Below are 17356 nucleotides of genomic sequence, written 5' to 3'. Positions count from 1 at the left end.
TTTGTTCTGTTAGTGCATGTTGCGCCGACAAGACCAGCTAGGATGAAAATAATACGTTACATCGCGTTTTTATTAGCGCTTAGCCTTTTAGGTGTCTGCTGGTACATGTTTTCTTCCTTCATTCAACATATATTTAAAAAATCTACGCCAGCGCCAACCAAAGGACAAACGTCTGAAGAAAGGATAAAGTTGACAGTCGACGACATTGGATTTACGATTAAAACTAGCGAAAAATTCCATAGTACTAGAATCGACCTAATACTGAAGACTTGGTTTATTCAAACCAATGGCCAGGTATGGAAATTGTGCATACGTTCGTCAATAGTGTATAAAGGTTTGGGTGTAGGGTTAACTTTGTACATGGTGGCTGGTAATTTCCTTTCTCACAAACCCACTCCTGAAACATACAATGTTAGATAGGTTGGAGCGAGAGACATAAATTTGAGATTGGTATATCTTGTAAATTATGTATATTGCATTTTAATGAGGTTCGCACTACGATAAAATTGTTCCACAATTTGTTTGATGGTGCAATTAACAAGCAGAGTGTTTCTTCTTTTTTAGATAAATTTTATCACAGACAGCGAGGACGCAGTATATCAAAAGAAAAGTGGTAAGTAACGTTCAAATGACATTGATTTACACAAACTTTCTGACCAAATCTGATCATGTTTTTTTGGTTCTGTAGGAAACAAACTGATTAAAAGCGGTTGCGGAAAAAGCCACGGCCTGTAAGTAATTCGCTTTTGGTACTTTTCGTCTTTCGTTTGCATATGTTGTTGCATTATATTTTTTAAACGGCTAAAACTGAAAGCGTGAATTTGTCATGTTTGTTGGAAAGTTCGCAATCACTATCAAGTATATATATAGAGCAAATTTGTTTAGCAATAGGGTGTACAAGCATCTGCTTATAGCTTCCATATTTTACTTTGAACGTGAAACAACACTATTTGAAGTAATTTGAATCTCCTTAATGACTTTCTGTCTGTTGCGTGGATGGCTGGATACACTTTTAAAGTCCGATTTGGAATACTATGCCTGGCAGCAATAGCTTATTTATCTGTTTTGGAATATTGCCATTTTATTAGCCGTACACTAAACGCAAAACGGACGATTTAATGGGTTTAAGGTTTGGGTATTAGGATATGTTTTCTGTTAACGCTCAAAACCACGTTTCAATTATTTACGCCTGTTACACAAACTAATTTTTTTCTTCTTTGCAACCACATTGGCTCCCGCCAGGTTTTAGGCACCCTGTTGCTTGTTTGTACCACCCACTTATGCTTCTTATTATCATGTTTGTTAGCATATGGCAATAAGTGAATAGAATTTATGGTGAAAGTACATAGACAAATTGAAACATAAAAAAATACATTTAAATTTTGTTTGGAGAGCTTTCGGTCTTTAAGGAGATATGATTAAATTCGAGTAGAACTATACGTGAAATAATTATTCTCACATTGAAATCTGGCATCTTAAAGCGGTTTTTAGAGGTTTGCACTTAATTGCCAAACTGAAGGTAAAATTTGTTGCTTGAGAAGTAGTCTGATTACCAAGTTTGACTCGAAAATACCTCTTGTATCAAACAAATTTAATATTGATTTAATTCGAGTTTGATGCTGGATCTGATACCAAAGTCAATGACGCTTCACCAAAAGCGTAAGATTCGGAAGTCAATTCGAGTTATTCGTAATTATTCGTATTCTTAAGGTAAAATTCAGGCAAAGTCAAGTCCCTTCTATAAAAAAACATAACTTTAACACACTCGAGTGAAGTACTTGTATCGACGATTGCTCGAGTCAAGTAAATTTCTTTAAAAGTAATTACTTAAAGCGAATACAAGACTCAATACAATGAATAAATTACGGTTAGGCTCAGTTTACAACGTGCCACCCAAAACCGTTTCACTAAGTCACGAAAACGACCTTTTTACAAACACTTACATACGCTTAAAATCAATATTACTGTGATCAATACTCGCATACTGATGAATTCCTGGTCTGTATACTTTTAGGTATGGCCTAACCCTCGGCTGCCAGTGTAAAGAAAATAACACTGTTTTCAAGTTCAACGAAGCTTACACGAACTATGCTATTTGCTTGTGAATGATCTCTGCATTTAATTGTTTTTGATATATGTCTTGTAGTTCCGGGGTATATTTAAACGTTTTCAAATTTTGTTTTGTCGTTTAATTGGGATTTATACGTGCAACGTTTCAATTGTCGATTACTATGTAGCATTGGAACACTATACACCGATCTATTTGTAAGTTTAATAGGGAATATAACGGCCCAAACAGACGTAAAAAGCGACATGTTTTATTATATAAACGTTTCCGCAAATGCAAGGCTGTATTAAAATATCATTGCTGTAGAGCGTATAGCACATTACTCAGAAACTATTTTCTTTCCGATTCCACAATTTAATTCAGTTATCTATGTGTCTTATATATATTTATTGATCGATTTATTTATTTCAGAGTTGATTTATGTTGCAAAGTTGGACGGGAGTACGATACATTTATTGCAGATACAAGCAAAAGGTAGGTGAGAACATTTTGTCGACAAATTGCTTCAAACGCCTTCACTGAATGCTTGGTGGTAACCCTAAACAACGAAATACCCAACATGCAGTCATGGCCGAATCCATTTAAGAGCGGTGGTGTGCAACTTCACTGTGGGGCCTAATTCAATTATGGTGATTAGATCGCGACTCGCACCCCTTGATAACAGAAAGTGATTTTATACTAAGTTAAAATTCGTCCGGCCGGAGGTTGCACATCCTATAGCAGCTGCTGAAGAATAAATGTAATGGCCACAATGAACCTATAGTTTTATATATACAACTCTTGTGGTAAAAGTTAACTGTTTCAAAGTGATCTGAAAACTAGATTTGGGTTTAAAAAAATTCAGGAAAATGTATATTATAGTCTCCATAGACATACTTTCCGTGGGTTTTGAGGCTTCTTAACTTTCTTTGCATTTTTGAAGGTGGTGGTGTCACTTCGATGATGACAATTACGTAAACGTTGGAAGTTTGGTGAATTATCTTGATCAGTTTGACGACAAAAAAGATTGGTATATTGGTCGAAAAAGTCGACCGAATTTTAAGGTATGTCGTTTTAATCTACTACACAAATTGCAAGAACAACAATTCATTTTTATAAAGTTATAAAAACAGGCCTAAAAATGTCGTGCTTGAGCCAATGGCTATTGTTGTACATATTTTGTTCATATTGTGCTGTGTACAGAAGTAATATTTGTAGGCTTTCATGTACAGTCTGTTAATTAAACTTTCTGGACTAAACCGACTTCTTGAAAACGATTCGGGTTTGGGCGAGAAATTCAGACTCGCTTACAACTTTACAGAACCAATTGATTTTAAATTGCCCATCAGTAGTAAGTTAATAGTTACAAAGCAAATACAATACGTTGATTGGTTAGAAGTTGTTTTGTACCGAAACACCTCATGGTGTACCGAAATAAAAAAAAAACGAAAATGTGAAACGAATGTATAACTTATATAACATGGCTGAGAGAACATGGTAATATTTTGACCCACTGAGGTTTGAGAAACAGTTTAAACTGTATTTGTGATATAACTTACAGACATGTCGAAGATTCCATCTTCTATCAATTTGGACAAAATAAAACACATTTTAGTGCATTTTATTATGTTTTTGAAAGTGATTTTTATGTAACGTTGTTTTTTTGCAGTCACGCTACAAAAACAAGTTGTACGTTTACGAGTTTGGAACGGGTGGTGGCGGAGTTTGTATTTCAAGACCTCTTGCTGTAAAAATGCAACTTTATTGTGGGTAAGTTCATTGTGCTTTTTAGTCAAATAACTTCCTCTAACCTTCCTTGAATTTTCCACCTGGCCTGCTGTACATAATAACGTAGCTTTCCACAATAGAAAGGATTTGATTGTATGGAGACCTTCATTAGGAAAAATGGTCAGAACGCCTGCGTTTCTTTACTAAATAAAAGTCGACAGAAACTACATTTTACCTTAATGAAATGTCTACTTGCAATTACTTCTACTTCTATCCCACAAGTCTTTTCGGGACTTTTCGAGTCCTGTGCATTGACATATAAACCCGGCCCGAACCCAAAAGTACAAGCCCGAAACCTGGCCGGAACCCGAATCGTTTTTGAGAAGCCCGTTTGGGTCGAAAGTTTGACTGACAGGCCTAAATATTAAAGCCTCAGGAAAGACCAAGGCAACATACACAATAGACAATTAGGTTCTGAAGAATGCGTTTAGCGTTTAGGTCTGGTCCAGCAACTGACTACTTAGCTAGTTAAATTAAAAAAGTTCTAATAGAAAGTGTAAAGTCAGACCCCCATCAGGCCTGTTTTTGGAAGAAACCTAAGCTCGAATCTGGCCCAGATACGATACCCGACTTAACACTCTGGATCACCTGTCAGCATTGATCTTTCGGGGCTGATTCCAGTTATGAATTTAATCTTAACAGGGTAAACTTCTCACTAATGAACGTTAAGTAGTGCACAAGTTTGAATTTTTTTAGAAGGTGAAAAGTAATTTCCATTCTTATGACAACACTTACTTGATTTTCAGAAGCGGAACTTTCCCGAGAACATGCCAAGCTGTTGCCGCCGCCGATGATTGCGCCATTGGGTTAATTGTAACAAAGTTGATTGGAACAAACCTAACAGAATCTCCAATATTTCACTCCCACATAGAGAAACTTGGTAGTCTTAGTTCGTCAACGCTAACACAACAGGTAACACTTTAATTGCTTAGTTTACCAAAAAATGTTTGGCTGTCAACACTGCGCCCTATTTTGACTGGAGATATTTTTGATATGGCCGATACCGATTATCGGTGGTTAAGTAGGCCGATAAACGATTAATAAAACCGATATTTTGTTTGCGGTGTTTTTTAAAGGGCTAAATTTGCACCTTTTTAACGGCTAAAAGTCCAAATGCAAACGTTGGGTGGTTGTTCGACCAAGTTACAAAAGAGTGTAGTTTAAAGGCTGTGCTTCGCTCTACCTATCAAGTATTCCGTAAACTATAAACGTAGATTTGCTTTGATACCGTTTAGTGGCGGGAGGCAGATATTCTTGTCCCCTGCTGCCCTGGTAAGACCCTTTTTAGGTCAATAGAGTTAGCGCTGTCCTAAGTTACCTCTGCACCAGTACATTGCTTTTATACAATATTTGTTTTCTTGCCAGTAGTAATAGGTTTAACCAGTTTTCTATAGACTTTTGTTCACTAAAGTCCTGTAGGCTAATAGGTTGACGTCCGTTTACTAGCACATAATTCGAATGACCCATGAGCTCAATACAACAACTCGTGTAATGGGATACAAAACTACAAGAGTCCAAACAAAATGAAAATGTCCATGATTTACGTCTGATGTAGATTCGGTGTAAATTTACATCCTTGTATGCAAATTATAAAGTTATACTTAATAATGTTAACTAAGACTGTTTAACGTAAGTTATTATTTTTTTATTTCTACTTTAAAGCATAGCCGCTCAATTTCTTGCTCATGAAACACAAACATTCATTATCTGGACGTTTTAAATTCTGTATCTATTAGCATATTAGATCATCACTCTATCAAGTCTGTAATTTTCACCACTGTACCTTCTGTCTTTTCAGGCTTGTCTGAGTTACAATAAAAACAACGTAGTAAATCTCCCTGCTTCCCTACCACAGTTTAGCAAGGAAGAAGACCCAACACGAATCCTGTCTCTTCATTGCAATATTTATCCAAAGGAAGATATTTGTGCACCTTTGGCCAGGCCTGATTCTCGTTTGTAACAAAATACGGAGTTATAGCTGCAGTATGTATTCGATTCCATGCCCCGTTGCTTGTAGAGTGTTTTCACACTGCATTACGTGCTTCCTGGCAATCATGCGTCTAGAATAGAACGCAGATTGCTCTTTAAGTTGTTCTCTCAATAAAGGCATATATTTGATATGCAAGTAAAATCGCCTTGCGTTATAAAGGTGCGGACCGCGATTTATCATTTTAATTATATTCGCAGACCTCTGCATTAAGCTAAATATTTGGACAGAATTTTATTTTCAAATAAAGAAATTTAAACTACTTCCTAAGTTTTTTTGTTTGATATACCAATTTGGCATTGGCGATTTACAAAACAAAAGTATGATTAATTTTATCGTGGTAATTTATACCGGCATTTTATTTGGTATTTACGTGTTTTTGTTAGAATATTATCGCTGCAATTACGTCACTTACCTAAAATCAAACATGTATTTTTTTTTCTGTTGTGTGCTTTCATAGTGTCCATTACAAAATACCACCATGTGTTGGCTGCCAAACTGAGTGAGTCGTTGTTTTTCCTCTAGATCAGTGGTTCCCAACCTTTTTGACCTTGCGGCACCCTGTCAAAAAGATAAATAGTTTGCGGCACCCTGGCAAAACTGGATCAATTTTATGAGGTTTCTGTATTTCAAATGTATGGAATAACACAGAATGAATTGTACAGTAAAGTGCGCGTAAACAAATGTATTTATTTAAGTGTCACTGCGAAATTTGGGCTTGGCTTCTTGCACAAACGCCTATAACGACTTTCAGCAATGCCTATTGATTGCGACGCGACCCAGTAGACAAAGTCGCCAATGACCACCCTGGCCTTTTTTGGTTAACTGTCGACAAGTTTTACAGCAAAAATATGCATTAAACAATAAGTGGGGAATATTCGGTCAGAAGGAGTTGAATGATAAATAGTCTCGCATTTCCTTTATTTAAAATCACTATCAATTTTCACTGTGTCCTATATGACTTTATTGTTATTTTCGCTTGGTTTTAGGATTCGATTTTTTCGGTTATATTGAATTTTTCGGTTATACGGTCAGGAGCTTAAAAACAAAGGCGCTTTAGTTCTAAAAACGAAATCTTCCCTTTGGTGATGTATTGAAGAGGGAAACTGTTTTGCATGTCCTAATCAGCTTTGCTTGTGTTTATGTCAAAACGATGTTAGTGGAAAAAGATTAGCATTTTAAAGACGATAATTTTTTGTAAATCCAAATTCCCATTTTGGGACTATATCGCAACAAAACGGTAAAGCAGAAATTGTGATTTTTTTGTTGATTTTTTTCACGGGGTTCGAACCCAGGAAGCTCCCGGGGACGAATACCGATCAGGTTTTTTATGTCTACATGTGGGTCAGGCGCGCCGGACCATTCGGCCGAGTTCTGTGATTGGGCAACGTCTGAAAAATATTGTTTTGTGGCGTCACTTAGCGGCATATGATGCTAAGCATGTAAATACACTTACACAAATGACTTTTGAGTCATAAATCTGTATCGCAGTGCGCGCTCTACTGGTGTCTTATGACGCGTATCATGTGCGTCTTTAAGTCTAGAAAATTCGGCTGGTTAAATCTCCCCCCCAAAAAACAAACACTACCGATTTGCTATATTAGTGCAAACAAGCAGTTTTAAGACAAATCTGTTTAAACAGGTATACACCACGATACTTATGATTTGTTTTTTTGCAATGATGATAGATTTGTTCAGTGACCCTTTTGGTAGTTATATCTTAACATACTGATTAGTATAAATTGAAACTGAAGTATTTTTTCACGGGTTTCGAACCCAAGGCACTCCCGGGGGCAGAACACGGTTAGTTTTTTTATGTCTGTATATGAGTCAGGCGGTCGGACCATTCAGCCAAGCTCCTGCCCTAAATTGAAATAATTTTTTTGACTGTCGCAAGCGTGCGCAATCACTTTGTGATAAAAGGAAGATAAAAGTGTTTGTTTTGGTGTATAGTTTGACTTAAAAATCAGTAATTACCTTCCTAAATATTAGCCATATTTTCTGGTCGTCAATTTGGTTAGTATAAGTGCCTGTATCAATGGAACCATGTAACGTATGATAAGAATGAATATGTTCAAATTGCCTAACAGTAATCTGATATAGAAAAATTATCAGAATTTTTAAAAGATTTATCCACTGGGTGGAACAAAACATTACAGACTTGGGTCGAAATTTACCAAAACAACTCTTCAGTTTGTAGTGGAGTTTAATCCGATAAAAACAAATTTCTACAACACATAAAGAAACTAATCCTATAGTAGATTTGACAAATTGTGGAATTTGCGTTGTCTGCGCGCGTCAGACGTTAAATGCTGTAATTTCCGGTTTCTAAACATGGTATTTTCGTTGTCATTTAACTCAAGGATTTGTGCTTGCATTTGCCATATACGTGCCTAACTATTTGAGCTCAGTAATGCTTCGCCATGGCGAACATCCGAGGGACATTAGGGATCAGAATGATAGACTAACAATACAGTTCAGCAGGTTTGCTCCATTCAGTACAGCTTGTATAGTTAATACTAAATGTCGGATAAGTAAAAATAGTTTTATATGGGTAAAAATTAGTTGTGCAAATGTTGAAATAACACTGAGCAGAAATATACTGGAGCACCAGAAAGATATAGTTTTTTAGCGTGTGAAATTTGTTTTAACAAACATTTTAATAAATGCGACGTATGTGGGTATCTTTGCATTTAACTATTTTTGCGATAAAGGTAAAATCAAAAACAATTTTAATACCGTTGGATAATTAATATTTTCATAATGTCGCCATCGTTATCCCTTGTGACTTAAAAAATTATCTCAAAAATAACTTAGGGGTAAATCATAAAAGAAGAATGTGAAAGTGAAATCACTACGACACTGCGTTAACTGCCCGAAACAAAAAAATCATTTTAAGTACATATATATATTTTAAAATTACATCAAAACGGAAGCATTTTTTGTGGCACATAAAAAAATATGAGCAGTGGGCCTTATTACCTTCCGGGCCTATATACCTTCAGGTACCTTACAAAATAAAACACGTTTTAGTGCTTTTTATTGTGTCTTCGAATGTGATTGATGTAACGTCGTTTGTTTATAGTCACGCTATAGAACGAGGTGGTATGTTTACGAGTTTGGGACAGGTGGGGGTGGAGTTTGTATTTCAAGACCTCTTGCTATAAAAATGGAACCTTATTGTGGGTAAGTTTATTTTGCTTTATCATCAAATGACTTCCTCTACCCTTTTTTGAATATAGTGGACTTCTATCCATTATATTATAACTCAATCTTCCACCATGCGTTATAGAACTTGGTGGGATTCATACCTTTGGAAATATCAGTAGAACGCCTGCGTTTCGTTACTAAACATAAGTCGACAGAAGTTGTCTACATTTGCTGGAAAAATAAGTCGACAGAAACGAAATTGAACAGTGCCTTTATTTTTTTATTTAGGCTACTGCTAGAATACATGCATACTTGGTTTGGTCAGGTTTTGCGAGCTTTCTGGATAAAGTAATGAACGCAATGTGCGACATTTGCAGTTGATTTTCCACACCAGTGGTTCCAAAAACTAACTTCATTTTAATATCCAAAGCCTGCTGTCATTTCCATACGACATGTGTGAGTAATTCAACGCCTCTGCAAATGAGAAACGAATTAACGATTTTTCTAAAAGCAGGATATCCTCGTTTATTAATTTTTGGTGTTGAACAGTCATGCAATTCTAAATTACGAAGTTATATAAGCAACAAACGACCAGCGTGGCTGTTGTTTGATTAGACAAGGCAACTGTTATCCACTCATAAAGGCAAGGTTCGGCTTGTCGTTAGTTTCAAGTGCTTTCGAGCGTTGGAAACGTGTGGTTTCGGCCAAACGCTTTTAGAAACTGTCGATCCGTGCATTAAGGTTAAACAACAGTCATTCACTTTGGAGGTAAATTTGATCCCAAAAGGGGTAAATCACAGTACGCCAGGCCCATTGAACCCTTTGTGGTCCAAATTTTTTATCCCAAAAATGTCACAGAGATCCAAATTCTTTTTTTTGCAATTTCAAATACCCCAATACATACAAAACACGATCTAAAAGGTTTTATTCTCAAGTTCAAATGATTTATTTTTTTATAGACATTTCAAATATGGCTTTTTTCTATGTAGCCAATGCTAAAACAGCCTAATTTTTTACCAAACCGATCAATTATAAAATAAACAAAAACCATACGCCAAACAAAAACAAACCAGGGAGGTCCTTGGATCTTATTACATAAACCTTAAGGACCTCGCAGGAAGGTCTGAAGGCGCATACAGAATCAGCCAGTCATCAAGTATTTCCGTGTGGCAAAGCGTATAGGCTAAAAAAACTAGCCCGCGCTAGAATTTTGAACCCACGCTTTGCCTTGTGGGAATACTTGGTGACCGACTGATTCGGTATGGCACCTTCAATGGGTCTGGCGTACTGTGATTTATATATGGATGTGTCGTGATCACCGCAGAGTTGTAAACTGGCCTGAAACTGGAGCTCCAACCCGACCCGAACCCGAATCGTTTTTAAGAAGCCCGTTTAGGCCCGAAAGTTCGATTGACAGGCCTATACATTGATGCCTTAGCAAAAAAACAAGACAACAAACGCAATAGACATTTGGTCATAAACTAAGCTATTTGTGACATTTGGTCAAGTCCAGCAACTGACTGCTCAGTTAAATTATTTTTTTAAAGCCCGAAACCGACCGAAAAGCCCCGCTTATAGACTTACAACTCTGGATCACAGGTCTGCATTGACCTTTCGGTCCTGATCCCAGTTATAAATCTATGGTAATCTTAGCGTGGGTAAACTTCTCAGTAATAAACGTTAAGTAGTGCATAAGTTTGACTTTTTTTAGAAAGTGGAAAATAATTTACATCCTTCTCAGATAGTTTTAAAAAGTGGTAAGAAATGACAACACTTATTTGATTTTTAGAAACGGTTTTTTTTCGAGAACATGCCAAGCTGCTGGTGCTGCAGATGATTGCGTAATTGGGTTAATTGCAACAAAGTTGATTGGAACACAAATGACGGAGTCTCCATTATTTCACTCGCACATTGAGAGACTTGGTAACCTTAATTCGTCAACGTTAACGCAACAGGTAATGCTTTAAACTTTCAATTTTACTACCTAGTTGAGGACATGCAGTATAAGAGAAAGAAAGATTGGTTTGGCTGTAGATCGGCATCAGCCTTCAAAAATCATATCGGTCTGTCTCTAGTCAAAACCGTGTGCAATATCTGTTCCCAACTTGCCATGGTATCGACACATTGCCTTCATAATATGTTTGTTTTTGTGCCAAAAGCAATAGGTTACATTTATACATCAAATCAGTTTTCCACAATGTTTTGTTTACTAACAGCACAAAACGTTAAAAAAATTGCGGCCCGCCTTTAGCTACACAGGAAAACGATTTACATATATTGATTCATCAGTGGACATGGCCTTCAAAGCAACGTTTGTGAATAAAAGTCTGCGATAAAGATTGGTTGGATTGCATTATACACTGCCACACTCTCGGCATGGTCTTCTGGCAAATCAGTGCCCACTGAACTGTTGGAGTCTGAACAAAATGATAATGCTTATTAGTTAGAGCGCGAGTATTGGAAGGACTCCTGTCGTGGGTTCGAATCCCACCGCGGGCTAGATTTTTTAGGATGTGCCTTGCCATATGGGCATGCTTGGAAGAACGGCTTAATTTGGTATAACGCCTTGAATGGGCCTGGCGTACTATGATTTGTGGATGAGTGTTCTGTGACTGGTCCCAGTATGAATGTATTTATCTTAGTTATGTCGTCTAGCGTCGACTTGGTTATAGTTTACGACCCATGTATGTATATAATAGGGTTACTTAATGATTATAACTGAGACTGTTTAGCGTACTATCCTTGTTTCTGGGTTGAAGCTTTGCCGCTCAATTTCTTGCTCATGAAACACAAGGGGGTTAGACCGGTTTAGAACCCACAACCTTGTGAACATAAGGCGGTTGCGCTAACCCTGTAACTTCATCACGTCATGACATAATGTTTTCTTATAGTCTATGACATCGCGAAATGTGCCAAAAACTGATTTGTAATCACCATTTCAAGCATTTACTACCCATGAATATGCTTTCATTATCAGGATTTTTTGCATCATTTAACATATTACATCATCACTCTATCAAGTCTTTAATTTTCATCTCTATTCCTTTGTGTCTTTTCAGGCTTGTGTGAGTTACAATGGAAAAAACGTAGTAAACCTTCCTGCTTCCCTACCGCAGTTTAGCAAGGAAGAAGACCCGACCCGAATATTGTCTCTTCATTGTAACATTTATCCCAAGGAAAATATTTGTGCACCTTTGGCCAAGACGTGATTCTCGTTGGTAACATAATGCGGAGTTATAGCTGCAGTATGTATTCGATTTCTAGCCGCGGGACTTGTAAAGTGTTTTATTACACTGCAGTATGTACGGCTTGCAACTACATGCGGTTGACATCCAGGACAGATTGCATTTTTAATGCCGTGCATTTTGATACATTATGCATTCAATTATATGTATACAAACCCGTTTTTCATCCTTAATGAATATCCCAGTTTTTTCAACCTTAAAGGAATCTTCCAGCACGTGTCTTGGTGAATTCAAATAAACCTTGCGTCAATTGATTTACGTTCATGAAATAGGTTTCTTATTTATCCTATTTATCCAAGTTTGCATCATTCAGTATATTTCGCTTTAACAGCATCATCAGTATCTTAATCAAATGTTAAAGCTTTATTTATTAATATTATATATATCATACAATCTTAAGAATGGATGACTTAATGATTTGATGACATTAAACCCATTTGAGTGGACACATTAGTAATATTATTTTGCTTATTATTACAAACTGCGGGTTATATTTGAGTAAATAACGCATGTGCTATACATTCTTTTCTACACATCGGTACTGTGTGAAGATTTAAATTGCACTATTCCGCTATAACATGGTTTGAACGATGGCTTCATTTCAGCAACGAATACCACATATTGCAGTTTCACCTAACCGTAAATTGTGATTTAGCCTAATTTTCATGTTAGGCATGCGACACATTAAAGTGTAAACCGTGCAATATTCGTTTGTTTCTGGGCAAATGTAGAGTTACAGCTCTTTATAAGTCCATTTGTCTGAGATTTTTTAATTTCCCAAATCTGTGTCAGTAGTCTATTACAGTACAGCCGATACGGAATATCACTACCAAATGTATTGTCGTTTCTTAATAAATAATAATAATAATCATTTTGGCAACAACTTTTTTCACTTTCATCTTCTTTCATTGAATCTAACTTATATTTTGGAGATGATGTTTACTTAAACTGTTGCGTTTTAAATATGTAACGCCAATTGCCATAATTATCATTATTTGTTTATTCGCTCGCATTATTTGTTCAATGGCAGTACGTTTAACGTCACACTTCAAAGCATATTGTTGTTTGAAACATTGCCATCGTGTTTGTTTTAGTTGCTTTACTAAATTAAATGCCAGAAACTGCCACATTACGTTATGCTGGGGTTTACATATTTATTTGTGTGTTCTTCAGGTGCACTGCACGTTGTTAGATTTCAACCAGATTACAACTGTTGCATTGTCCGGAAGGGCCTGTTAAACCTTCTGGTCTGTTACAGATTTTTAAGTCGGGTCGGAGTTTTTCGGGTTCGGGCCTTAGTTTGAACACAATGCCCTGAATTGTGCCTGACTCGACATTTGGCCTATTTGTTATGCAATTTCATCAGCTCACGGGCCAATTCTGGGGTTTTGGGCTTATACGTTCGGGTTCGCTTATGAACCTGGTTTATGATTTTTATCGACTGAAAAAAACTTTGTGTTTGGTATTTGGTTTTACACTTGTGCATCGAAAGTCTGTGTAAGGTACATCAGTATTTTGACAAACTTTTCGGCGCTTCCGACCGGTTCAAGGCAGTGATAACTTTGCGCCCGACCCTTAACGAAAAATCATCTCCCCGGTGAGTGTAACAACTATTCAAACTCACCAGTACATGAAATGAAATTGTTTTGTAGCTACCAGGTGCTCCTCACGTGTGATACTTTCAATTACACCTACATTAGGCTACATATGCTTAACCAGAGTTCTAAGTCGGCCGGGCTTTTTGGGCCGGGTTCGGGTTCGGAAAAAATGACGGGTTTGATTCCGTCTTAACTCTACACTCTTGGTCAGAAAGAGGTCAGAGGTGTTTGTTTTTCTCGCCCACAGCGGGTCATGCGGTTTCTTCACATGCCTCCTTTGGGCAACAGAATCCCATCCACTTTAATAGATGACATGTTTGCTTTACTTGGCGATCCAAAGGAATGTTTTGTTTTCCTACAACTGTTTTTGGAAGTGATTGCCCGATTATATCCGCGCAAATCAGGAAAACGGCTCGCCGATCATCTCTAACTGCTATGGTGGTCGGCGCAATTGGCAACCTTTTCTTTGTGTGAGATTGCTCAGCAGGTCGGAATTTTCTTATTGATACTGGCGACGAGATAAGCTTCATACCTCACACTTCACGTCTGGTAACCATGCTTTTACCTTCCGGCAAATTTCAATGGCAATTTGTCCTTGCCAAAGTTTCTCGACCGCTGCTCTAGATGCACATTCCCTTTTAGTTAACCTCAGTCACTGACGCCTCATCAGTGCCAAAACCTTCTCCAGCGTTGCACTGGGCAAGGCATTGCAATCAGCACCGAACCTTAATGCTGTTTCCTTAATGCTATGCTCGACTATTGGCCGAGTTCCCAGGAATTACAGCCCCCACTTTTTACAGTCGCTTCCCAAGCATGGAGTTCTGCATTTCATTCCCACTAATGGCAACCCGTGCACTCTCACGCTCGTCGTCTCCCCCGAGAAAAAAGGAGTTTCATAACATGCTGCAACTGGGCATTATTCGACGTTGCTTCGTCACTGCACATGATTCCGAAGTCGTCCGGTGGGTGGCGCCCCTGCGGCGATTACTGCCGTCTTAACGCTGCTACCCAGTCTGATCGTTACGCCATTCCTCACATTCAAGAATTTTCGGCTCGGTTGGCAGGATCTAGCGTTTTTTTCCACAATTGAACTGTTTCCCAGCAAATTCGAAGGTATTCAAATTATTCCCGCCCCACTACTGTCAAAGGGCTTTAGGAGTTAGCAGGTATGGAAAACCTTTACCACCGTTTTATTCCTGGCGCTGCACCCATTATATCTCCTATTTATGAGGCACTTACGGGCAATTCTACAATGTTGCTTTGAAATGACAGGTTAGATTTGACTTTTTTGGAAGCAAAAACCGCCCTGGCAAACGCCACGTTGTTGCTTTATTGGGGTTCTCCAGCAATTTACCAATTAAGTCTGGCGCCCATTGGCATTTTTTAGCAAACGGCTTCGACCACCGGAGCTGAAATACATCGCATTTGATAGGAAATTGCTCGCCTTGCAAATCGCCATTCCTCATTTTCGCTATTTTTGGAAGACCATGTGTTCCGCGCCTCCACCGATCACAAGCATTTGATCCTTGCTTTCATCAATGTGTCGGTCAGCACGCAAAAACGCCATTGAACCACCATTTCTAAGTTTACCACAGATGTGCGACACATCGAAGGCAAACAAAACCATGTGACCGACGCGCTCGCCCGCGCTTCCATTGATGTTGTTCGACTTCCACTTGACTTGAATTATTCGGCACTGGTAGCTGCTCAGGTGGCCCCGGAGGTTCAAGCATATCGTACTGCTGTCACTAACCTTAAACTAGAGGACATACAGATCGATCCATCTGGAACTACAATCCTTTGTAACGTTTTCGGTTTGCACGCAAACTTGCCGCTCCAAAGTTTGTTTGGCACGGCTTAAAACACCAAGTTGGCTATCTTACAGTGTGTTCACTTTTCGCACCCGTCTAACAGTGTGTCCAGTGTCAGAAGGCAAAAGTCTAACGCGACGTCTCTGCTCCTTCAGCAGGCTACCCGCCCTGCCTAACACGTTTTCAACATATCAACGTCGACATTGTTGGAGCGCTTGCACCTTCGCAGGGTAACAGATACCTCCTTACCTTGGTCGACCATTTTACTAGTTGGTCAGAAGCAATTCCTATGTCTGATGCTACCACCATAACATGTACATTGGTATTTGCATTCCAATGAGTATCCCGTTTCGGGGTTCTTTCTGACATGTCATCGGATCGCGACCCTCAGTTTACCACCGGTATATTGACGGTTTTGCACTCAGCTTCTTGGAATTCAACTACATCGCACAACCTCGTACCATCCTCATATGGCCTGGCGGAACGCTTTCATCACCACATCAAAAGTGAGCTTATGGCACGTCCAGTGGAGCCCAATTGAGTTGATGAGCTACCAAGGGTACTGCTTGCGCCCCAATTTGTGAATTTGTGCCGACTCCAATGTCACGTCACGGTCCTGTCCGCACAACGGTCCCCACAGCATTGGCCTCAACTCCGCACGTTTTCCTTCGGAGAGAAGGCAACAGATACCCGCTGACGCCACCTTAATGGCCCTTTCCACATCATTGATCGAGGCAGCAAGAGGCTTGCCATCGTCGAAAGCAACCAGCTCATTTCCATCGACCGTCTTAAGCCAGAGCATGTGGACCTTGTGCAGCCAGTACAAGTGGCCCTACCCTCACAGGTTACATTTAAAAAACATGTGAGTACCTTTTAATACTTACAGGACGACATTTTGTAACTTCATAGTGAGCAGTTAATGTTACGGACAAATTCACAATATTCAAATATGATTTCTATGCTTCCTTTCCCAAGTGCATTGGGAAATCCTAACTAACATCTATATGCGGCCGATCCTAACTTCTATATGCGTCATGTGTTGCAATAAATGGGTTATTGCTGACTGACTAGTTAAGCAACGTTGAAGTGAAAGGAGAGAATGCGCGATCTGACTCCAAAATAAGACCACTGAACGACACCTGACTGATAACAACCAGAACGTAAAACAAGGTTTGTTAAACCAGGGGTCGGTAACCTTTTTTGCATTGCGGACCGGTTTTGAAAATGAAATTTTATCGCGGACCGGTCTTCAAAAGACTACAAATATTTAGCAATAAAAACGCTTAAATTAGTTTATCATCCCCGGGATACATGGGCGAAATGTTTTATTGCATTTAACCTGAAAAAGTACACGGCCCGGTAACGAACCGGTACCGGGCCGCGGACCGGCGGTTGCCGACCACTGTGTTAAACAAAGGTGTACAGCGATAACAAACGTACAAGTATAACGTTAGCGATAATTCAGGGCCTAGGTCTAGGTCTCAGCATATATAGCGTGTTATGTTCTGAATCCATATCGAGTTTAAAAATTTTCTTGCATTAGCAAACGCGAATATATAGTCAAATGACAAGGCGTTATTGTAACTCGGGGCGAAGGTAGTTTCGCACCGAATAAGAAGAAATGTTTATTGTACAACGAAGGCAGCTACAAGAAACGGTTTTACGGTTGCATAAGTGCTAGTGCGTGTGCTTTAATAAAACGCAACATCTAAGGCCACTAGACTTTAAAA

At 38.6% G+C, this 17356-nt stretch overlaps 1 protein-coding gene across 2 annotated transcripts; it reads left to right on the top strand.

The window, feature by feature from the left end:
• The first annotated feature begins 42 nt into the window (after positions 1-42).
• LOC145214445 (beta-1,3-N-acetylglucosaminyltransferase lunatic fringe-like) lies at positions 43-13344 on the top strand. Of its 2 annotated transcripts, none has more exons than XM_080082973.1 (8): positions 43-294; positions 565-613; positions 689-731; positions 2480-2542; positions 2991-3111; positions 8908-9008; positions 10762-10927; positions 12032-13344. In XM_080082973.1, the coding sequence occupies exons 1-8, from the start codon at positions 43-45 to the stop codon at positions 12179-12181; spliced, it is 945 nt and encodes a 314-aa protein (XP_079939099.1). In that variant the 3' UTR covers positions 12182-13344. The 2 variants fall into 2 exon arrangements, with proteins under 2 accessions (XP_079939099.1, XP_079939098.1); XM_080082972.1 differs by lacking the exons at positions 8908-9008; positions 10762-10927; positions 12032-13344 and adding exons at positions 3717-3817; positions 4582-4747; positions 5634-6046.
• The last annotated feature ends 4012 nt before the right edge of the window (positions 13345-17356 follow it).

The sequence above is a fragment of the Phallusia mammillata genome, chromosome 2 (assembly GCF_965637545.1).
Source record: "Phallusia mammillata chromosome 2, kaPhaMamm4.hap1.1, whole genome shotgun sequence".
NCBI classification, from domain to species: Eukaryota; Metazoa; Chordata; class Ascidiacea; order Phlebobranchia; family Ascidiidae; genus Phallusia; species Phallusia mammillata.
This window is presented reverse-complemented; position numbering and strand designations above follow the sequence as displayed.